General features: G+C 40.4%; 1 protein-coding gene across 1 annotated transcript in view; it reads left to right on the plus strand.

Annotated features, from left to right (window-relative positions):
- The first annotated feature begins 535 nt into the window (after nt 1-535).
- Nucleotides 536-24396, plus strand: part of LOC113014093 (uncharacterized) — a 32266-nt gene continuing 8405 nt past the window's right edge. The window contains exons 1-9 of the mRNA XM_026155393.2: nt 536-720; nt 6738-6797; nt 7209-7229; nt 7405-7680; nt 8615-8702; nt 9247-9473; nt 12147-12434; nt 13659-13837; nt 22556-22648. Of these exons, the coding sequence (XP_026011178.2) occupies nt 6752-6797; nt 7209-7229; nt 7405-7680; nt 8615-8702; nt 9247-9473; nt 12147-12434; nt 13659-13837; nt 22556-22648 (1218 nt within the window). The 5' untranslated portion in view covers nt 536-720; nt 6738-6751. The remainder of the gene's footprint in view (nt 721-6737; nt 6798-7208; nt 7230-7404; nt 7681-8614; nt 8703-9246; nt 9474-12146; nt 12435-13658; nt 13838-22555; nt 22649-24396) is intronic.

Consider the following 24396-nt stretch of genomic DNA (forward strand, 5'->3'; position numbering starts at 1 on the left):
ATGCGTTTTAATGACACTCCAAAAGCTTCTGCATGTTTTATACAGCTTAAGGGGTTTTCTTTTTTTTTGCAGCGTGTTAATCACATTGCGCTTGTGATTAACAGGAGACCATTCACATGCCACTTATTGATTTTAAAAGGTGTGCCTGTCACTTCCTGTAATTGGCTTTCTTCATTTTTGATTTGTAGTTATCTACCACTTCATGGGTTAAATATGTCTGTGTTTTTATGTAAATCTTGTTGATTGCAAAGGAACAAAGCGCTTTAATGTAACTGAAAAAATAAGAGACGAGCACATGCTGTTAGAAATAAATACTATAAAATAATAATTATGTAAATGTACGAAAAACGACAATGCAAAAAAATATAAACATAAACATAAAATAGTTTTCGATGGTAATTTTGAACAACAGGCTGGAGAAATCGTGCATGTGTGATGGTGGCCTGAGGTTAAACTGCAGAGCGGTTTCTTGTGGCTCCGAGCCAGAATCGACGCTTTCTACCGAAGCTTTCCGAGCAAGGCCGAAATGAAATGGTCCACAAACCCGACATCAACCGAAAGTCCTCAGCCCACTCCCGAATCGGCCTCATTGAAGTCTCTAGTTGTCGAGTTGGGGGGTGATGGGGTGGACGAGATTGGTGAGATAAAGAAGGAAAAACATTTCCATCACTCCTGAGCCCCTCCCTGTCCAGTGATTTTCGGATCTGAGGCTTGACAAAGGTAATTACCCTCATCCATTTATAATTGCATATTACAACGACTGGTCTTTTTTTCCTCGTGATTTCGCTCAGTCAGGGAGGTAGTGGGTTAAATTCTGCAGTTTTTCTTCGCTGTTTTGACTATTTGCTTGTGTTGAGCGCTCGCACCGGTGATGTAGGGCGTGTAACCACCGGCGGCAGCAGTTACAGGGATTTCCTTCACACAATAATAAAGCAATTAACGCTACATTAGGGGCAAACTTTCTGAATTTCCCGGGAAAATTGCAAATTCCACAGCATTCAGGCAGAAATCAAAGCGCTGCGTTTGTTTGCATGGTGCCACTGCGCACAGTGGCCTCCTCCATTCTCCTAATTTTGGCTTAATTCTGTAAATTCATTCGTGTTTCTGCTGACGCCACTGAAAAAGCAGAGTCTTTGCACTCATGCTGATAATCAGATCGCCAAGTGGTTTAACGCTCGATATGCTGTATAGCGTATGATCCCGTGCTGCCCCTGGCTGTGGTGCATTATCGTGTGCTGTGTTCGGGAAATACCCGTCTGAAAACAGGGTATTTTCCAGGCAGAAACCGTTATGCAATGCACTATAGCACACACCACAGCCTCCCGCTGAAGGGGTGAAGTATTGGTCACTGAAAAGTCATTTACATTTTATTAAGAAAATGGATGGATGAATAAGTGCTGTGGTGAACTGTGAGAAGCCTTGCTTTTATTTTGTGGTAAGTACATGAACCAAGCCACCGGTCTGTGCGTCATATTTATGAAAAATGCTTCTTATTAGGGTTCGTTTTGATACAAATCTCCTCTAAGTGACGTGCCAATATTTGATTACTCTTTACTTAAACCATAAATTGATGGTTTACTGTTACTCCTCTGACATCTGTGAATTAATGAAACAAAGAGAGTCTCCATTCATGTTCACTCTGTCCCTTTACTCCCCTCCATTTTATCTGGACATCGACAAATTGGGACCGGCCCATTCATGCTGGTGTTGGTCGTGACACACCCTTGGCTGCACCAGCTGCTGCTTCTGGCTTTGTGAGCTGTATAAGGAGGGGTTAAAGGGGGGATGGGGGTGGAGGTGCAGAAGAGAGTACATGCAAGTCCACAGAGTGGAGCCAATCTTGAAGGTGCAGCATCTTTAGATTTGAAGCTCCACTGCTGATCACTCTGACTGGAAAATGGACACAAGGGAGAAGCTTTGGATTAGCATTCTGAACATCAGTGATGTTCAGCATTTTCAGGTGGTGCAGAAGGGACCAGGTACCACTTAGGTGTGGCAGGTAGGAAATAGGAAAATGCTTCTAGGAAAAAATAGCACTTGAAAATTGAAAAGTCATCGAGTTATAACCATCACAGCTGACCTCCATAAACATGCATTACCAGCATTGTCAGTATAAAACATGCATGCAGCCACCATCACTCATTAGTAAGGGAAGTGTCAGTTAAGCATTTTCTCTGTTCCCATCTTGGTGTTTTGAAAGTGGATGTCAGGAGTGCACATCAACTTTTACCTCTAATAATGACCAAAGCTTAAAAAAAACCCCAAACTTCAAGTTTCACTCAGTATGACCTGAAACCACTGAGAGAGCCTATGAAGTCATCAGGAAAATGTCTACTGAGATTGTGGAGCAAGCTAACAGAGAGCTGTTTTTACAAAGCCTTCTTTGGAAGTTTAGATGAGTCGCCCCCTGCTGGCCATTAAAAGTAATTCAGGTTTAAGGCTTTTCTGCACTTCTGTGGAAGCTACTTTTATCTTTTATAGCATCTTAAGTTAATTTCTTGCAAAGTAAAGGAGTTGGAGAATAGTAGATCATAGATCAACCCCCCCCCCCCCCACCCCCCCACCCCACCAATCACCACCTTACAGCAGTGAAAGGGGGTTGACGCCATCAGGGGTAGGGTTATAGCAAATTGGTCTCAGGGGAGGAATCAGACAAAGAGCGATGGAAAACCCTAACAGAACAGCGTTCTCTGAGTTGGTTAACCTCGGCTGGAAGTGGGAAATTGGGGCTCTCTCTCTCACAGCCAGGCCTGTAAGAGGTGTCTGGTGACCAGGTCAGTGTAGATGGGGCCTGTTTGGGCACAGCCAAAAAAAGATAACGTGGTTTAGCCCCCCTGTGGACCCACCACTTGTGTCGGCGGGCACTGGGGTTCGAGCATGTGGACCCTCAGCATCACAGACTGGTTTCTGGAACACTGTGAGGCATATGAAGTTGATTTATCGTCTCAAATTCATATTTAAAGGTTTCAGTGCATATGATTATATTACTTTTTATTATATAGTTATATATGATGCAGTGTGGAGGACAACACTGTGTCCACCTCTTATTTCCACCTGTGCTTGCACTCGTGCGACAACACAGTTTTTGAGAGTCGAGGTACCCCAAACCTTCACTTCTTCTGATGTTATTGAGAAACCGTCACTGCTGTCTCAGTACAGGTGGAGGATATTTGACATTAGTGCGCTATCATCACAGCTTATGAGTCAGACTAACCTTGAAAGGAATCAGAAGGATAATTAATGAGAGAGAAGACAAAGAAGGGAAAGTGTTTAAAGATAAGATAAGAAGTACAGAAAGACAAACAGGAAACCAGAATCAGATTGAAGGTGGGAGATGAGAGAGCTGATACTGAAACAGGAGGAGGATGGAGGCATGATGCTGCTGCCCTCCGTCTTGTGTGGGAGAGCAGCGATGAGGTGGAAAAGGCTCTTAAATCCGTCAGTCACGATTGATGTCAGACTGATGAGATCAGCCGGGAAGATGTACCCTCCGAGCCTCTCACCGCGGGGCGGCTGCTGGACGTGTCATACGCACTTCACTAAATGCTATGCCTTGTATAGTTTGATTGATCCTTTTAGTTATAATAGGAGACATGAGAGCTATGACCCCATTTAGACTCAGCCTCTATAAATGGACACGAGAGACTCAGCCAAAGGACAACGATTACATCTGTATAACAGGCCTCTTAGCTTATTATGACTTTCCTCTGACGCAGCGAGTGAGATGTTTAGAAAACCAGAAACTCTGGAAAATGCATCATCATACCTGCACTTGAAGAAATCCAAACCGGTGGTGTCAGGTGTGAGTTTTGTTTCATGCACAGCCACTACTCCCACCGCACTTCACTGAATAGATATTCCATGTTTTTAAAGTGGATGTGTACATTTATGTAATCAGCAGCAGCCTGTCATTTTCCCGTCAGATGCATGCTTCCTCTCAATCAATGAATCAAACCTGTGATTTATGTCTTTGCTGCAGCCCAGCATGAGCACTCACATATGCAATGAACTAATGCCACTGTAGAAGATTAAAGTGAGATGATTTAAACCTGCTTCAAAAGGGCGGCGATTAGAAAATATGCTATGATTACTGTGTTTTCTGCAAAGGACTAAGAGCCTCTGGAACAGTTTTCCTGCCCACAGTAATGCTAGGGTGTCATTTTGAAATGTCCTCACATGTGTTGATGTGCTGAAGGAAAGTGCATGGGCTGTCACCTCTTTTTTTCTTTCTTTAAATAGCACTCTAATCCCTCATCTGAAGGAGCTGGCAGAAACGCAGTGGCATTTTATTGTTCTCTCAGTCTGAAGATGCCGTGATTCCCTCTTTTCCACCATCCTGAACTGGATCCAGGCAGGAAAATAAATTATACTTCCAAATATGCTGCAGAGCTCTGAAACCTGCTTTAAATTTAATAACCTTTTGCAGGCTGAAATCTGTAATCAGCAGGAAGAACCACTTTATTTGAATAAAAACTGAATTATCAGCAGGTATTTGGCATTCCTGTTCATTTCGTCTTTGTTGTTCAGAGTTATGTGGAAGGTTCAGTAAGTTTCAAATTAAAAGCGGACATATTTAGCCCACGCCTGTTTGTGTGTTTTGTTTTGCTGAGCAGGCGTTTTGAAGTCGGTTGTGTCAGCCGCCCCATTAGAGCAGCGCTGTCGAAACAATGCCAAGGATGGAAGCAGGTGGATTGATTATTGTCATCCAAGTGTCAGCCTGATTGCAGGTGTAGTGTTAGGACAGTGGATTTGTGTTGTAGATGAATGCAAGTCTTTGATGTGAATCTGCAGTTAATTTAATACTTCGACAGTATGTCAGTCTTTTACACCCACATGTCGTCGTGTTCCCCGACAGGATTATTACTAGCTTTTATAACAGGGTTGTGCGTATAAGATGGACACAGACGGCTGTAGACACGAAGAACATGAAGTAGTGACTCCTGTAATGCTTCTTTGACGTTCTCCTGAATACTGCATGTGTAGCTGGAGCTCATAGTGCAGCACCTACCTCTTGTCTGTGAGGGGCATTTAGTTAGAAGAACAGTGGCTTAAATGAAGTTTGGTCTTAAAATTAAAGAAGCTGAAGCAGCTGGTTTTAGACAGTGAATATAATGGGGCGCTACACCAGCATAAGATGATAAAGGATTATTTTGACCTGTGAATAATGTAAGGGATGTTGCTTGTTTTTGGACTCCACTCGAATTTAAAAAATGAGTATAAGGTGCTGGAAATGAGCATTCAGGCCTACTTTAACGACAGCTACTCTGAGTACTTGACTACTGTTTTTTAGCATTGATTTACAATAATGGGGGCCTGCTCAACTGGTCAGTAATACTTGTAGTAGTCCATGTGGAGATCAGAGTATACACCTCAGTGGCCACATCATTAGTCACACCTTACTGTATCAGGTTAGACTCATTTTTACGTTCACAACTGCCTGCATTATTTGTAGCAAACATTCAACAAGGTGCTGGAAAGATTCCTCAGAGATTTTGATCTGTGTTGGCATGAAAGCATCACACAGTTGCTCCTGATTTGTTGTCCGCACATCCATGATGTGATCCTCCCATTTCAATACATCCCAAAGGGAAAGATTGAGATCTGGCAACTGTGGAGGCCATTTAAGTACAGTGTCATGTCAGTTTTGTGACATGGTGCATTCTCTGTCTGGTAGATGGGTACACTGTGCTTGTAAGAGATGGACATAGTCAGAAACAATACTCAGGGAGGCTGATAAGGCTGATAAGAAACTATAATCCCCACCACCACCCTGAACCACAGATAAAAGACACGATGGAAACCGTGGTTTCATGTTGTTCATCCAAAATGCTGAAGCGAGCCGACTGTTCTTCTTCATTCTGATTCTCAGTTTAAGCTTTAGTAAGTCGTCTTGATCGTCTCTACATCCCTAAATGTTCATTCGATTTTTGCATGAACCAGTTTATGTTGTTAATCTTTCTACTCCTTTTTGTTTCTAGCTGTTTCATCGTGTCTGTCTTAATCTTTCATCTAATTATCCCACCTTAATAACTATGCTACTACTGCTTAGTGTAAGCCGGTGCAGTTGCAGCTAAAGGTCAGTCCCCTCGTGCCAGCTGGCTCCTGTCCAGCTCATCATCCCAAAGTAGTGGCTGTGCACTCTTGCATTTAAATATCTCCTACTTTGTCTTCATTTACTCTTCATCTTTTTTCTCCTCTTGATTCCTCCCCTCGTCCTCCGTTGCAGTTTGTGATCCTGTGTCGTGAGTGGAAAGCCGATTATCTCCCAGCACCACGGGAGACACGAGGAGCCGCTGTTCAGCTCGCGCAGCACAACATCACGTTTTTGTCTTGAAGACACTTTATCTATAAAACTTGACTTAATAATATATTTGACTTTGCAACAGCACTATAGGTTTTCTTGCCAAAGAGTGTTGGCGGAAGTCTACTCTTAGATATTTAACGAGCTAATTTGCGAAAAGCTCCTCAATGCCGCACAACGGTGTAGAGAATTTAGGGGTGGGCAGGGTTGGGTGCTTCTCCTCAACTTGAGGACAAAAATTGAAGTTGACATGCTTCTACCTTAGCGAGGTGTTTCTAAATTAAACACAGAAGCTAACAAATATATCTTGTCAAATAAAATTACCATATGGGAAATGTTGCTTTTTTTAAAAACCTGGAGCCACGATCCTGCTATAAAAAGCCTTTTTTAATTTGTTTTGTATTGTCTGTGGGTTTCTCTTCTCTTTTGTGTACAGATCAACTGTTCAAGATGAAAGTAATCGGCGCCGCAGTGCTCAGCGTCCTGTTCTGCACGGGTAAGCAAGAACATAATCAGTCACCAGGGAGAGAGTTTAGATAGATGAACTGTTGAAACAGACTTCCTGCAAAACCACATTTGTTTTAACTGGGTGATTAGCATGGATGCTGTGAAAGCCTCACCAAAGAAGCTAAAACACATTGTGATCTAGTTAATTTCCACTTATTTCCTTTCATTTCGCCTGTAATGAAGAATCTGGCTCTTTGTTTTTGCATCCAGTCTATTGTTAGCTGTCATTATTGGCGGCATTTACATTTCAAATGCTTTAATGCTTTCTGCGGAAGCTGTGTGGTTTTTCACTTGGAACAAAGGAAATGATTTAAAGGTTTTTGTATAATCCAGCAGACTAAAAAAAGATGCACATTAAAATAAACTCATTTTAAACTAATCTTTTGTTGTTTTTCCACAGTCCTGCCAGCATCTGCAAAAGGTAAAAATGGTTGTTTGGATGTTAATGCACGCCTGAGAACGCTCTTTGAGGATTATTATATTATATACATGACAAAGACAGAGTGTTTGTGCTTTCAGGTTAAAACCAAGTCTAAAAACTAACAAAAAGAGTAATTCAACATATCTAATAAAAACATCTTGATTGCTTCTACCAGTAAAAACAGAACACAGGACAGCTTTCTTTGGCGAGGACGTCCACATCGATGTCCCACGCGGGAATGGCAGCGAGGTCATCTTTAAATCTGCGACCAGCGAGTCCTACGACATGCCGCTGATCACAGCGGGGAAAGTGGTGAATCACAACATTTCCTATTCCAACACTTTGGGCTACCTGGTGCTGGAAGACGTGCAGGAGCAGAACGAGGGCACGTACATCATCAAGGACACAAACAATCCGAACACTGAAAGGCACTTCAAACTCATCGTCAAGGGTAAGCCTCCCTCTGTCTTCTTCATGTGCTTTAAGTTAGATTTTTTAAAATGTGGTTTGGAAACAGGAAAAATGCTGGACACAAGAGATACGAAATATGAAAGAGACATTCTGTGCAGGCCGGCAGTATAACCGTGAAAGAAATTATAAATGTCCTCTATGATCGGTCTTGATTTTTTAAATTTCACCTGTCTTACAGCAAAGATTGTTCAACTCAAACACACAAAGAAGACCAGGTTTTACTTGCAGGAAGCCAGAAAATACAAATTAGTCACCATCTTAAAAGAAAACGCAACACGTCATGTTAGATGACTCAAAAGTGCTTTGGGGCATCTCATTTTTAAAAATGTGCTTTGTAAATAAAAGTGACTTTACTTGACATAAGCTTGATAAGATACACACTGTGCTTTACGTACATGAAGATACAGGACCCATGTTGACAATAGTGCAGAAGAGAGGCGAGAAGAGAGCGCTGACAGGGTGGAGTGAAGGGTGAAGACGAGTGTCAGGAGTGATTATGACTAAAGGATAGCAGCAAGAGTGAAGATGATAGCGAGAGGTGGTGTGTTTGCTGGGTTTTGTTTGGAGCTGACAAAAAGACAGAAGCCAGAGGTGGAGGTGGCACAGATGGAGATCAGTGGAACAGCTCAGGTTAAGCAGGTGGAGACAAAGTCAGAGAAACAAGAGATGGTTTGTACACGTGCAGAAGTCAGATAGTAGATATGCTGGACAGACGATGGTAAAGATGGAGCTGCCAGGCAGGAGGAAAAGAGGAAGATGACACCGAGCATTCATGGATGTAGTGAAGGAGGACATGAGAGGGTTGGGCTCACTGAGATTTCTCCTGAGAGTTTAATATTTACACTGAGGTGACTTTCGCAACAACATGACAAATTTCTCATCTTTGACTGTTTGTTCTGTGTGTCGATGATCAGACTGCGCTTTGGAGCAAATTGTCAAATACGGAGAAACCTACTACATCCATCTTAGCAACATTAAAGGACCCATCACCCTGGAGTTCAGGTATGGTCATCAGAGTGAATCAGTACCAAAGCTGGAATCATTTTCTTTACAGATTGTTTGAATGTTTTGAATGTGTGATGAGAAGATCCTGGAAATGGTTAAAAACAAAAGCCATAAAATCTAGAAAAAGGGAACACAAAGCAGAAATCTAGAGATAACAGATGGGTGGGTGACAAAGGCCAAAGGGCTGTATACACAGAGGACTGATCACACATTAGGAAACAGGTGGGAACATCCAGGGAAACATTAAGTAAAAGCACAGAAGACATACAAAGAAAAACAGTTACCAAAAATAAACCAGAAAGACACACATGACAGAGAGAGGGGACGACTAGAAACACACAAAGGAATAACAATAAAACACATACAGAGGCTGCTCTCCAGCTCCTTCTGTGTTACATCTATTGCGTGTTGAAATAAGCCAGAAATGAATTAATAAAGAGAAGAAGAAACAGGGCGGTTAACATCTCTGGAAACATCCTTAATCGCAGTCACTGTGTTACTTTATCTGTTCTGTATTATTCTGATTTTTCACAATTTTTAGGCCCAGTCCGTCTCAACTTAATCAGTCAGAGACGCAGTACACAACCGAGCCTCCACCTGTGGTGCTGTACGACCAGACGGGTGTGTTGGCAGAAGAATACATGAAACGCCTCAGCGTGTCGGAGAAGCGTGTGGTGCTGCACTCAGTCAGGATGACAGATGAAGGCAGCTTTACAGTAAAAGACAGCGAGGGCAAAGTCAAGATTCGGACCTGCCTGAATGTCAGAGGTAAGTGAAGATCTGAGCTTTACAGCATCCTGTCGGCTTTAATCGATCACTCGGTGTTAAAGTGAGTCATTCTGTGTGCGTGCAGATGCTTTGTGCCTCTGACTTCCTGTCAGTCAGTAGCTCTTTTCTTTGTATTTTACTTAAATTCTACCACAGCTCTTGTTTATTTTCCCCGAACGTATTTACACTTCATGTATTATTTTTTCTGCTTGGCCCACCTGCAGTGACTCTGCCCCCAACTGGGGTTTGTGTGTGTAGTTCTTAACCACACAAGCCTAAGGCTACACTTATAAAATTTTGCCTGAGGAGAAAAAAATCCAATTTAGTCAATAAAATAAAGTGTCAGGTAAAAATAAGTAACCTTGGGCTCTATGCAAGAAAAAAACTGTTGATGCACAGTAAGGCTAATTTTAAATATTGTTAGTTCAGAGTGTGATTTGAAATAGAGATTATAAAGTTTTTGCAATATTTTTCTACCTAATCAAAAGTGACAAAAAAGCCACGAGACAATCATTCAGCTGGTATTACTGAACCTGCTTTTAATCAAGTCTTAACTTCAGCTCTTCTGATATGTTCCTGAGGAAATAAAAAGCACTCAATCCTGTGTTTACTGCAGTCACAGTAGTAACAGATGGCCTCCTCAGTTATTGTGTTGTGATTGGCAGTCTCCAATTTTCTCTTAATAAATATGTCCTGGAACCAGAAAAAGGGTCTCTAGAGGTTAAGTAGCTGAGTAGCTCGATGTGCCCGTCATTTATTAAAGCCTCCATAGTTTTTAATAAGTGATTTGCTTTTTGTGCTTTTCAGGTTTTCCTAGATTTTCGCTAAATGGTCATGTTGGCTGAGTGCCACTGTCTTAAAATCCTTAATCTCAGAAAAGGTCAAAGTCTTTATTAAATATATTAAAAAAGGTTAAACCCACCTATAGGGATTCTGAGCTCAATCAAAAACACATTTACTTTGGTGAAGGTTACAGAGCCAAAATATTACAACTGAAGACTGATAAATATCACTGAAATTAAAACACCGCTGAGTTTCTACAGCAACACGAGAGCTTCTGTGAGGCTGGTCTTTGAGCTAAATGCCAACATTTGCATACTTTCATGCAGATAATGTAGTTATGTACCATTTTAATTAACTAGTATTATAACAATATATGGCTAAGCCTCGTGGGAGACTTTATTATGAGTAATATAGATGTTCTTTTTCATAACTGTGTGGTTTTGTGTTTCAATGTCATGAGTAATTTATCTCATTGGGAGGATGAATGTCCACCAAATTTCATTAACCAAACTCATTAACCTCTAATCAGTTCATCCCATGTTTCAGTCCAGCCTCAGTGCAGCAGACTCATTGAATGAATGATTGATATGTTGCTTCATACTCAATAGTTTCTCCGTGCTCCACCAAGTCAGAGTGGGGTCCTTCCTGCCCACTGCTGTTTGTCGGGGGTGTGAAAGAGAACTGAAACGCAGGACTCACAGACACAAAATAATAAAGTGAAAACAAATTTTTTTATTTGGAGGAATGTCATAGTTCATAAATGAGGCTCAAAATGCAAAACAGATGTTCAACACACTCAATTGCAGGAACCTAAGAGGGAAAATTAACAGTTGCTGATACAAAGGACGAAGGGAAACTGGGGCTATATAAACACAGACACTGAGGGTTAATCAGGGAGTTAGACACAGCTGAGCCTCAAAGCACAGGTGAAAGTAATCAGGAGAACGACACAAGTGAAGTAAAACTAAATTTAAAACACAACTAACAAACTAAAACAGAAAGGAACTAAACTGGGAAACTGAAGACACAACAGTAAACTCAAAATGAGAAGTCAACAAAAGAAGAACCCGAGGAAACTAATACTTTTGTACGAGCAGTAACTGTAACTAAACGTAAGAAACAAAAAGATAATGTAAGACATAAAGACTCAAACAGAAAACCAAACAGATATTAATCTCTGGCTCTCTGCCACTGCATGTCTTTTATCCTGTCTTCCTTCTCTCATCCCATGCAGCAGATGGCCACGCCCCTCCCTGAGCCTGGTTCTACCGGAGGTTTCTTCCTATTAAAAGGGAGTTTTTCCTTCCCGCTGTCGCCAAAGTGCTTGCTCGTAGGGGGTCATCGTTGTTTTTTTCTCTGTACGTATTACTGTAAGGTCTGCCTTACTGTAATAGGTACAGCGCCTTGAGGCGACTGTTGTTGTGATTTGGTGCTGTATAAATAAAATTGAATTTAATTGAACTGAATATTGTTTAATAAGATTTTAAAAAGTCCAAAAGACATACAACCCTGGGTCTCACTGGCCTAAAGATAATCTGGGAAAACATCCCTGTTTTATTATTATTAAACATTTCCACATGTTTACATGTAATTTTCACCAGTGCAGCAAAATGGTCTGTTTTAAAGACAACTATTTTGCTGACCCCTTGTCTTGGTTTAGGACAGCAGGGCATCCACAGACCCCCACTAATGCAGGCTGGCTTAGAATCATATGATTACGTTTGTGGTGACACATTTATATCCTGTGTTTATGCTATTGTGGTGAGCAGCATCAGATTTAAGTTTTATATTTGCTGCATTTAGAAAAATTAGTCTTCCAACAGGTTAAATCAAGTTTAAATTTCTCTGAGCACACACACAGAACTATGTGTGTTTTTTGGTCTGCCACAGATCACCTGTATTTCAAGCACCTCGCCTATGGAGACAACTTCAACATGCAGCTCCACCTGCCCTACTCCAGCGTCAACGTCGTCTTCAAGCCCAAATCAGACAGTCGGGGCCGAGCCATCGTGGACGAGGGGGTTGTGGTGACGCCGATGGACCCGCTGCTGGAGGGCAGGGTGAACGTGGAGGGTTCACATCTCACCTTGAAGAAGGTCCAAGTGTCTGACTCGGGTGTCTTCAGTGTGACAGACCTGGCTGGGCATCTTGTAGCTGCTGTCTACATAGATGTAGCCCGTAAGTGAAAAAACACATTTAAATGAACAACATGCTCTGTATTGCTGTTGGCTAACAAGCATAATAAACTAATTAGCATAATTTTTGTATTGTAAAAATGCAAATAAAGACACAGAGAGGGCTGCTAGCATGTTTGCAAGTCAGTGTAATACAACATGAACTACATGAACAAAGGCTGGAAGCAAAGAGAGACAGAGCACCGGGCTTACCATCAAACTTTTATCGTATTCAAACTCACGCTGAGAAGTTGGAGCATCAGAATCAATACAGAGAGAGGAAAGTGCCTCTGACTGATAAATGAAGGACAAATGATGCCTGAAATCATTTCCAGCTTTTTTGCAGCTAATGGGACCGTAGATTACAAAAGAACCTCGTGTTGTATTAAATAAGACTTGAAGCTAGCATTTCAAATCAAAAACTCATTAGGAAAGTGTTTGCTGAGTCATAGATGAACTGAGCTGTGAGATAGTTTCCTCAGCCAGAGGAGTCGCCCCCTGCTGGAAATGAAAAAAGCATTTTTTTCTGCATTTTTTGCAGCTTAGCATTTCAGGTCCAGAGGCTACATACAGCTGTTATACATTCATTTCTGATTTTCCCTTTTTTAAAGAGCAGACACTGAAGCTGGTCTTTCTGTGTCACAGTGTAGTCATAAATATTAATAATTTAAGCAATAACATGCTGAAGGATGTACAACACTGCAGGCTGCTGACATTTATGTGCCTGCGTGCCCTCGATGTATTTCTATTTTTATATAAAGTGTAATACAAAGGGAGTCAGAAGAGCAGAAACCAATGAATAATAAATAAATTAGTGACATTTTACTTTAATACTTCCAGTTTAACATTTGTGAGTAATATTTATAAATATAATAAATGCAAGTGGATAAGAGCACCTTAAATCCCCACATCTGATCGTTTACTTCCTCCTGAGGAGAAAACGCATGATATTTATCATGGCTCTGCAATTGTGTTTTTCTGTATTATAGTTCACGATGTTAAATGCTTATTTATTTCTTATCAGTTTTATGTGGGCGATGTTGCCGGCACATGTACACGGATGACTGACGTGTTAACAGCAGAAAATGATGAGATTTAAAGGAGGCAGAGATGAAAGCTGATATCTGTTCTTTCAGGGTTTTGAAGCATCATTCCTGTTGTCACAGAAGACTCATTATTACTCGCCATGGTTGTTTTTTCCTTACCCGTCCTCGTCTGTCTCGCTCAGCTTATAAGCTGCCTCCCCTGACTCTGGCCATCCTCGCGCTGCTGGGCCTGGTTGCCCTCATGCTGCTGGCGTGCCTGCTGTCCTGCATCTATAAAGTACATAAGAGGAACGAGAAGAACAAGAAGTTGACGCTTATTGCTCAGCAGGCTGGCAAGAGTGACGGCGAGGCTTTCAGACAGGTAACCCCCATCTTAAGTTCTTTATTTCTCTTGGTGGTGTAAAAGAAAGTGAGCAGCAGGACAGTGATGTCTGTGATGGGAGGGAGAGGCAGACGGTCCTGCTCCTGCTGTGGGAGTGAAGATGGTCAGCTGGTCAGCTTCCTCCCCTCCAGTGCTGCACCAGGCAAACATGTTCACACCCAAATTAAACAGATCACCGTTGCTGAGGACGACTCAGTGGAATTGAACTACAAAGGAACATTCCCAAAACTGATATCCAGGGATGCTGACACAGACAAAAGGACCCCGAATTTAAATAACATAGAAAAAAACATGCACACCTTTTTTATAAACATAAATACACATACACACAAAAACTAGTTTTGATAAATTAAGACATACATAAAGACATCGGACCATGTATACACATGATTTTGGAGCAAGTAGCAAGTCAAGCCTGATACTGCAAAACTGTGATTTTTACTTCCATTTCTTGTTATCATACGATTCTTATTCTTATTCACTGATGAATTCTGGGTACTACACACAGCTGTAGCTTACATACTTACCGACCTCTGCCAGAGTCCTTTGCTCTGAACTGCACAGTTGCAGAAGTGAGACCAGTGAATCCACATCTCCTTTTCTCCACCTCTTCTTCTTCAAATGATTTTTTAATTGCTTCATTAATAGCTCGAGGTGCAAAGAGTGACTTTTATATGTTAATGATGAATTTATTGCTAAAGACCAGAACCAAAATGAGGCTTGTGCATGTGCATAACATTTCATAATGACTAAGAATGTAAAAGAGCACAGATGCCTTTATAAATATGCTTTTCTGCTGTGGGCATTCACACAGTTTTATTTGTGAGTCTGCACAGAGTTTTATGCCTCTGGGCTGTGGTATTTTTTTAGAGACTGCACTGTGCAGGATACTCATGATTAGTTTCATTTTAATAATTAAAAAAAAAAGACAAATCCATAATAAATGTCTCTTAATTGGAGCAGAAATTGTTTAGAACCCACCAGGTAAAAAAACTTGATTTTCAGTTGATTTGTTCATGATTTATAGTAATTTAGTGCCGTTAATCAGCCTTTAGAGAGTCTGTGTTGTTTTTAAAAAGTAGTTATAACACAAAGCCTTTTTGAGCTGTGGTTATTATTTTGTTTCTCATTCTTGAAATGTCAATTTTGAATAAAATATATTTTAATTATGCTGAGCCTGCAGAGACAAAAACAAACTGGTGACTGTTTTCCAATCAGCTCTTTAAAATCCTCGCTTTCTTTGATTCACCTGCTCATTACCGGCTGATCAACTGACGGATTGGATGATTTAGAAGAGTTGACAGTTAACCCCGGCTGCTCACCCGGCGTCCCCAGGAGGCGGTTTGTTAACCAAGTGAATTTATGGATTCCCATTAAAACCCCATTACACACTAAACAGATGACTCCCCTATAGAAAGCACCTAAACATCACGCTCAGAAATTGATCGCTGTGCCGAGGGGACGCCGGTTCGATATGAGCAACCAAACTGTTTGAGGAAAATGTTCAGATCAATTTTATGAGCATTTAATAGAAAAGGCAGTGAATGCTTAAATCAGTCTGCCTGATAAATGAAGAAATAAGAATTCAGTCTTTTGATGTAATTAAAAATAGTTGGCAGGGATAATCGTTCAGCTTCAAACTAATTTAGACAGAAAATAACAGTTTTTCACTGTTTTAACTAAAAGCTGACTGTGAGGTCATTAAAACTAGTAGAGCGTTAACACTTTGCTGCCCAGAATCCCCATTAAATGATCCTTTACACCGATTGGACCAATTAAAAACCTGCTGCAGGCAGATGGCTCACTCATTGTAAACAAACCAGCTACAGCCACAGAGACTGATGGCCCTGCAGATCCTATTAGAGGATACCAAATGTTTACAATAACAATATGTCACATTAATTACTTAATGGAAAGGCTAAATTCACAGTTGTGTCACGATGGATGGATAATTAATGTTTCGGATTTTGCATTTTAAGCTGGATTCTCATCAAAAATCTAAATGTTTTATGGCTTAATCTTAGCGCTGCTTCACATTTCAGTTACTTTTTTTATTTGTAGATTAGGTGACATGTCTTTAGCCCATGTAGGCGGGGTTTTTTTGCATTTACTGCACGATCCCCAATCCACAAATACATTTTAGCTTTACTAACCAATGACAATGTGACAAAAATAAAAATATGAGGTATCTTCCAGTCATCACAGAAACATAAATGCACGCACTGGTTTTTATGCTCTCTGTGTTTTTTTAAATATTTAAGATGTTAGATTGAAAACTGTTATGGTGCATTAATGTTGTTTATCTTGCTTCAGCTTCATGAGTGTTTAGTGAATTGAAAGTATGAGCGTGAATAGAGGCCTTCATGCTCTCAGCTGGATGTCTCTGATTTCTTGGCCCGGCTAACGCTGATGCATGTGCGTTGCGTTTTCTCCCTCTTACTTTAAGGAGCCTCACACGGAGCCTCTTCTTGGTGAGAGAATTGCGTTCTGGCCTCTTTTACTGCTGCTCCCCCTTCTTCGTTTTGGTGTCTGAACAGATGTGTTGCTTTTGTGGCAAATAAGTTCCTTGATCAACTGGCTTTTGTGCGACCCGACCATTGGTGACAGTTTCAAAAACGATGTGTTCAGTGTGTTTGAGATTGTATGAAGCCATTAAAGATATTGAGCACTGGCACACTCGATAAATCCTGGACACGAGAGAAACTGCTATCAATCCTAATGAACAAGCAGAGGTTGATCGAAGACCTAATTTGACAAAAAGTCGATAAATTACCGTAAGTGGATCTGGCTCTACGACTTGGAACAAACTGTTTCTGTGATCCTTGCAGACTTTCAGTAGTCATGTGACTGAGCTGCATCCTTTTTAATTCACTTTATAAGGTTATTATGTGGATGGAGTTTGATTGCTCTACATTAATGGGGTAAAGAATGCAATATTCCACAGTGGTCCTACAAAATTAGGCAGTTCCTCTGTTTTTACTTTCAAAAACTGAGATTTGAATTAAGAAAATCAGTTTAGATGTTATATCATATTCAGGTTTCACAGCTCAGTCAACTTTAGGAATTGTCTTGCAGGATTTCAGTCACAGTTTTGAGCCAGGTCGGGGTGCAAACACCAGAAATGCCCATTTTAACAAGTCATTTAATCCATTATTAAGTCTCAAGTTTTTTAAAACAAGTAATAATCTCAGTTGATGAAGAGGAGGGCTGTTTCTGCTTGGCTCCATCTGAGTTTGGGAACAACAGAAACAGCTTTACTTGCTTTAACAAAAAAAAACTTTGATTTTTTTAAAGTTTCCCTCCACTCAGAAATTTTATTTTCACTAGTGGCTCTGCCTCCAGTGTTCAAAGTTTGTCTGGAAATATAACTTTAAGGTGTTCAAGCAGGAATGATGATGCTACACTAGAAGTTAGCTGTGGTTCAATAGATGACTTTCACTAGCATGATGTGGAAACTTGAGGTTTGATTTGCACATATATTGAAAATAACCCTTCAGTGGTGTATAGGAGACACCTTATAGGCCAAAAGTATTACAATTTTGAAGCGGAAGACATTTGCGTATTCATAAATTCAGGATTTCCCATTAAGACGGAGGGCGACTATGTCATTTTAGGCATTTCCAGGAGGCTAATTAACCTTTTTTTAAGGGAAAAACTCGGACTCGAATCATTCTTTTAAACAGAGTCTGCACACATGTCTGGAGGGGATCTTTAAACTTCAGTATAGTGATTGAATGACCTGTTGAGATGGCTTTAACCTCCTCAATATTGGCGTAACTTCAGCTGGGAATTTCTAACTTTGAGAAAGTCACGCTGATATCACGTGTGGCGCTTTGGTTCCAGCATCAGTGAAATATTCCCGCTCCTTCCCTCCGCTTCTTCTCTTCCCCACTGCTGGTAAAACCTCAGAGCACTGCAGTTACTCATAAACAGTGTGGTTATGATAACTGCTCATACTGAAGCTTCACTGCTAGTGTAAAACCCAGCCAGCTAAGCGTGCACACGTTTCTTCTTCTTCGGTGGTGTTTTATAGTGTGGCGTGAATCACAAGGTAAATATGCAGTGTAATATTTGTGGGTGTACGTGCTGTTTGTGTGTTTTAGTCGCTAACAGAAAGGCAGTGTTGAAGAGTTGTGTGCATTGTATGTGTATTTTGTTTGTTTGTTGTTGTGTAGAGAATTTTACCTGTGCAGCCAAACAGCCCAGAAAGTGTGTGTGTGTGTGTGTGTCAGTTGTTTCCTTTTAATGTGTGCGTCTTTATCTGCATTCAGTGTTATGTGTTCATTTTTCTCGAGTGATGCAAAGTAATAAATTAAAATGTGACATGATGTGAGACACCCCCCATTTATTTGCTGCTTTTACATTTACTCCTTAATGACACCAGTCATGAAAAATTAGTCTATCACTTGATGCCCGGTCGTTATTCTTCCAGTTGCTTACCGTACATTATTCACAAGTAAGTTTCTTATTTTCACATTAAACTGTTGTTATAATTTGGCTTTGACTTTTGTTTTTCATTATAAAATATTAAATAATCCATAACACTTCTTACTAATAGAGCTCGGTCTTATACATACATTTTCTTAACTGCTCTGGTCTGTGGGCGGCTGGAGCTGATCCCAGCTGTCACAGAAGTTTTTTTTTTAAACTTTATGGTAAATGGCCTGTATTTGTATAGCGCTTTACTAGTCCCCAAGGACCCCAAAGCGCTTTACACATCCAGTCATCCACCCATTCACACACTGTTGATCGCAAGCTACATTGTAGCCACAGCTGCCCTGAGGCGCACTGACAGAGGCGAGGCTGGCGGACACTGGCGCCACCGGGCCCTCTGACCACCACCAGTAGGCAACGGGTGAAGCGTCTTGCCCAAGGACACAATGTCCAAGCCGGGGCTCGAACCGGCAAACTTCCGATTAAAAGGCGAACTCCCAACTCTCGAACCACGATCGCCCAATATTTATATTTTTACGTAGTGAAAATGGAGGCTGCTCATAAAGGTAACCCAGTAGCTCTAACACATAAATCAAACCAAAAAGTGACAGAAAAGGTTAAATGAAAGAGTTCTTTCTATCCCCTCAACTCCTTCTGGAGACCCTGCCTTGGTGCTGTCTCCTGCCTCTCTCCTGATGCAGTTTTTTTCTTATAATTCCCTGTGCATCGGAAAAATCTCAACAATCATATTTGCCCTGGTTAAAAGTTCAATAAAAAATGGATTCCTGTATCAGGATGTGACAAGCTGTAAATTAGAAAGTGTTTTCAAAGAGACACAAAACTGCAATACAGTGAAAAAGTCTGTAATTTTCCAGGTCACAGGTAAATCAAGTTAAGCATGTGTTTGTGTGCTTATTGGGTAATCTATCAGGTTTGTAAAGTGATCTGATTTAAAGTCTTATTAAAAAACATTGTTTTATTGTGTAACATTCTGCTCATTTATTTATGTATAACAAGTTTAAAAATGGTTAAATGCTGTGTTCTGGATCCTGTCGGGGGAATTCCTCCTTAGAAAGAAAGAAAGAAATCTTACAAGCGTGAATCAGGTCAAGACTTTTCCTTTATCACATATTTTACATGCACAGGAAATGTGATTGTAACAGGATTTCACACAAAAAACCACAGCTGTGATTCTCGGTCTTTCTACAGTCTTACTCCTCTTTATAAGTTCAGGCTATGCCTCGAAGCCAAGCTCCTAAAGGGATTAACTCTCCCCTGGTTTTAACAGATAAATAGCAGGCTGCTGGCCTGAACCCTCCATTTTCCAAGAAACAAATTATGTGGAACATTCAATTATGATTTATTATCTAACATCTAACAATCCTTCCAAGAAATGTTCTCATGTAAAACTGTTTCAAGTCTCAATTTAGGCTTAAAACAGTAAAGTTATGCATTACAAGAACATAGGTTTTCTAAAAAATATGCTACATATTACAAAAACTCACTCTCTTTATGAAGCAATATGTAATTTCAACTAGAATATGTTGGACACTTTTTTCATCCAAATTGGGGAAACCCGTTTCCCTCCAATTCAAAAAACAAGAAATAGTTTCGACGCTGTTCACAGTTACAACTTAAAGCTGCAAAAAGTCATTTGAGACTTTACAGATTTAAGGCGCTATGGAGCAATATCACTTCTTAAAGTGTTAATTAAAAAAATCTGTCAGCTGCTTGGACAAAAGCTCTGAAGTTGCTCACCAAAGATGGCTAAAAATACCGCGTCATGGATGCTTTTCAAAATAAAAAAACATCCTTAATTTAGCCTTAATTAAGTTTCCATCAAAGGGTGATTCTTCTCACTCTGTTTATTTTAACTACATTTACACTACAGTCACTGTTACAGCTCACTACTGTTAAATAAATATCAGCTGCTGTTGCTTCAGTTTTAATCAGGACGTTAAAAATTTGAGTTGCTTTTGAGTTTGGATTTCTTTGCTTTCCTTGTGTTTGACGTTTTTGATTTTTGTGATTGTGTTGTTGTGTTTGTGGTTTATGACTTGATGATGTTATCGGTATTTCCCTGCTCTTTCCTTTCCCTCAGTTTTGTCTGTGTCTTCAAGCCTTCTGGGTTTCCCTCTGCCTCGTTCATTCAAGTTTAGAATATTATTTCAAAGTTTCAGCGTATTTATCTTCACCTGTATCTTATCTCTGTACTTATATAGTCGTGCCCTCCCTTTAGTCTTTATCTCAGCCCCTCTCCCCTGATGTGCTCTCCTGGCCGTCCTGCATTTATTTCCCTGCACCTTTTCTAACAAATATTTACCAATAAAACACATCCTGACCTGTGATTATTTCAATTTTTCATGATTACTGATGATTGTGGGAGAAATGTTAAAGCAGCAGAGCCTTCCAGCCCTCACTGTATTTGTCTCTGTGCGGTTACTTTTTCTGAGTGTATGTTTGTGAGTCCTAACGTTTTGTTTGTGATCACCAGTGATGTACTGTACATTTGTGTTAATCTCTAATGTGTGTTAAAGCTGTGGTGTTGTGTGTGAGCTTGATGTGTGTTTGCGTGTTGACAGCCGAGGTTGAGATGACAGCAGGCGGCCTCGCTGTTATGGATTTTCTTGTAGCTGTTAGATCTCAGACGTGCGTGAGAGGATGTCAGCAACCTTTCGAGACTTAACCCAAGAGACCGACATGAAGCTCAGATCAATCACGCCTGACTCATCACCTCACCTGACCGCTTGTCTCATCCTTTGCATTTTATTACATCCATCTCACGGTCCTGCTCTCCTCTCTACATCTTCACTATCTGCTGATTATTTCTTCCACTTTAAGTCTCTTCTGTCACATTTACTGACGTTTATCTTACTCCTGCTTGCTGTCTGTCAAATACCATGTTTATCTTTCCAGCCCCCTCCTCCCCCTCTATTTGTACTACTTCTTTGCTTCCCTCGCTGGTAAAAAGACATCAGATATGGAACTTCTTGCTAACATATCAGCTGCATTTATTCAAAAAAAGTTAAAAAAAAGTCAAAGTTTTCATCCTTTTTATGTTTAGCGGATATTTTAAAGGAATTTTTTTTTAAATTTTGTAAACTGGAGACAAGCAGTGTGCTCCTTCAATCATTTACCCTTCAAACACCACAGAACAAACAACAGTAAATTTCCATGCATGATAAAAAAGTTCTGCGAGTCCAACCATAACAGTAACTTTTAAAGCAATAAAATTTCTTTATACTCTTGAAGGTCATGTTCTCATACATTTCTAAACTGTTTCGATGAACCATGAATTCCTCGAGTCACACTGTGCCACGTCACGTCATTGCTGACACACAGCGCAATAAAAAGGTGGAAATGTTTAGTCCTCCATGTTTAGCCCGCCCATTGCTCTTGGCAGATTTGGCTTTTTGCAGCTTTGCATCCGTCTCCCAGATTTTATTAGAAGAGATACGGTGCACACTATAAAACCACAAGTTGAAGTGATCAGAACAGGTGTTCCTGTGGGAGCTGAAAAAATAAGCAAAAGAGTACCAGCTTTACCAGAAAGACTACCTTGAAGTGGATGCCAACCAAGTTTTAATCAAGTATGATTTTATTTAATTAATAAAGGATCTTGAAGTTAATCTTTTTTATCTGCACAGCCTCCTCAGCAGGATTCTCTCTCTAAGCACAAAGTCAGTCGTTTGCTTAATGCCGACTGTAATCCACACCGTTCCCTGTCTGTGTCCTTATCCCTCCACTGTGCTGACTAATGGACAGTTTATTTAAAATGCACAGACCTCTCCTGTTTACGCCTTCACACTTTTCTTGTACACATCTCCACTCATCCCGATTTTTCTTGCTTTACCTTCTTTTTTAGCACATCCATCTGGCTCTTTCTTGTCCTTTTTAAAACTTTCAGAGTGCACCTTGAGTCCATCTACTGTATCTTCAATCTGCCCCCATGCTGTCTTCCCTGCAGTTGAAGTGAATAGGCACTTGTGAAATATTGTAACTCCCCCCTGGGCTCTGTTTCCTCTCAACCTCCATCCCTGACATGAAGACAAAGAAGTGCTCTCTGTCATGTCACACAAGGATCCTTTTTAATCTGTTTAGGAGCTTTCTGTGCAGTTAAATGTAGCCTGTGTATGTGTGTCATTGTCCTGTAGTAACGTAAAACATGTATGATGAAACGATGTGTAAACAGCTGCTGTTGAGGGTCGATTTTTACATGCATCCTGCATGTTTGTATGTTTCTTTCTGTGTGTGTGTCTGCAGGTGGTTCGTGAGGCTTACAGCAGGTTCACCGAGGAATCGCTGACACAGTCGATGTGTGATAAACCCATGGAGAGCACAGAGGTCACCATCAAGGTCAGTGGTGGAAACAAAAAGCCATTAAAATGCAAAAACATGTTAAAATGATAAATAAAACATAGCAGAAATTAAAAGATCACAGCTTCAAACTTGGTTTTTTAGCTGCAAATTCATAGATATTTTAATAACCATGCATCAACATAGTAACACATAATCTGAAAGACAGATGAAGAGAAAGATGATTCACATCTTGGCTTTCAATGGGCAAGTTTGTTGCACAGCTGAGCTTTATTCACTCTCATGGTTCTTACGTGCTCATAAAACTGTACAATCCCCACGACCAGCTGGAGAACTTTGTGGCGTGTTAACTTTTTAACTTTCGTATTCAAAGTTTGAGCTATATTAGATTTTATAGACCAACACTATAAAAAATATATATATGAGACATTTAACATGATGGTCTGTGGATGTGAAGCAAGCAGTCAGCCATCTGTGCAGTGCACAAGTGTAAGGATTAGCTGCTAAGGAATTGCTCTGCATTCCTGGGTATAGCCTGCAGCTGTGCAGTGGTCATTGGTTGTGGCTGCCAGTGATGATTACATCGACCCTGAGTATCTCGGGCCTTTTCTGCTCTGACAGTGTTTCCAGATTTTCCTGGGATGCAGCTGTATGGCTGGCAGAGAGGTACAGGTTGGAGCAGCTGATCTTTGTCTCGTCACATTTTCACCAAGTTCAGACGTGGTGCTCTCAGGGTCATGTAAGGCTGCAGCAACAGTTCAGACCTGCACGCCGGCATCTGGCATGCAAATAAACTGGCCTGGAGCAGCTTTGTCATTTGCAGCATGATGACACTGATCACAGTGTTGTGCACACACTGATTATTTGTATTTTTGAGACCACTGGCATAATAATGTAGTAAACTGAACCTTTTCTAAGGAGTTGAAGTGAGCGTATTTGTACTCGGTAAACAAATTACGGCCCTGCCATTGACTAAAATCAACAGGAACCAACAACTACTCAAGTTTGTGTTATGTAAGGGTTTAAAATTATATGCTGAGAAATGGATTAAAACAAAGACGGAGAACATATTCAAATATTCATGATATAAAACTCATGTTGCTTTTTTGACTAGTGTAAACCTAAAACTAGATGCATTTTTGTTCAGCTAATAAAGGATAATAAGAATACTGGTGTGTAGCCAGATGAATAAGCATTTTTGGGCTCCAGCTTCTTATCTTTGTGCGATGTTGTTTGGTCCTGGCGTGAAAATCAGGCTAATAGGTCAACAGAAGAAGAGTTTCACCATCAGCTTGTATAGGTTACATAATTGTTAGTGATAAGAGCTGTAGATACAAGAACGATTAGAGCAATATCGTCTGAGACTGAAGTCTTGATCTTGATTATGAGAACAATCTGAAGCTTAATAATGTCCAACACCTGGTGTACTTTTGGAAAAGTTTGCGCTCAAAGTAATATATTAATTAAAAAAAGATTAAAAAAGATTTAAAGACAGAAACATCATTGCCCATCTTTGTGTTTGAGATTGCTCAGAAACTACCTGCTATAAAATGTCACCTCAGTGCCAAGAGTAATTAAAATGCAATCGACCTTACACGCTGCACTCGGCAGTGGAACAAATTAGACTCAAGTTTATAACTGCAATAAAGGAGTAAAGAAAGTGAAGTGGTCAAGGTTCAGGGAGTCCTTTAAAACGGTTGATTCAAGCTCCCGCAGGAATTCTTGCTCTCCAACGTGGAATATCACAATAAAACTACAGTTCTTTTCTAAATTTGTTGTTTCAAAAA

This window comes from Astatotilapia calliptera, chromosome 22 (assembly GCF_964374335.1).
Source record: "Astatotilapia calliptera chromosome 22, fAstCal68.1, whole genome shotgun sequence".
In the NCBI taxonomy this organism is placed as follows: domain Eukaryota; kingdom Metazoa; phylum Chordata; class Actinopteri; order Cichliformes; family Cichlidae; genus Astatotilapia; species Astatotilapia calliptera.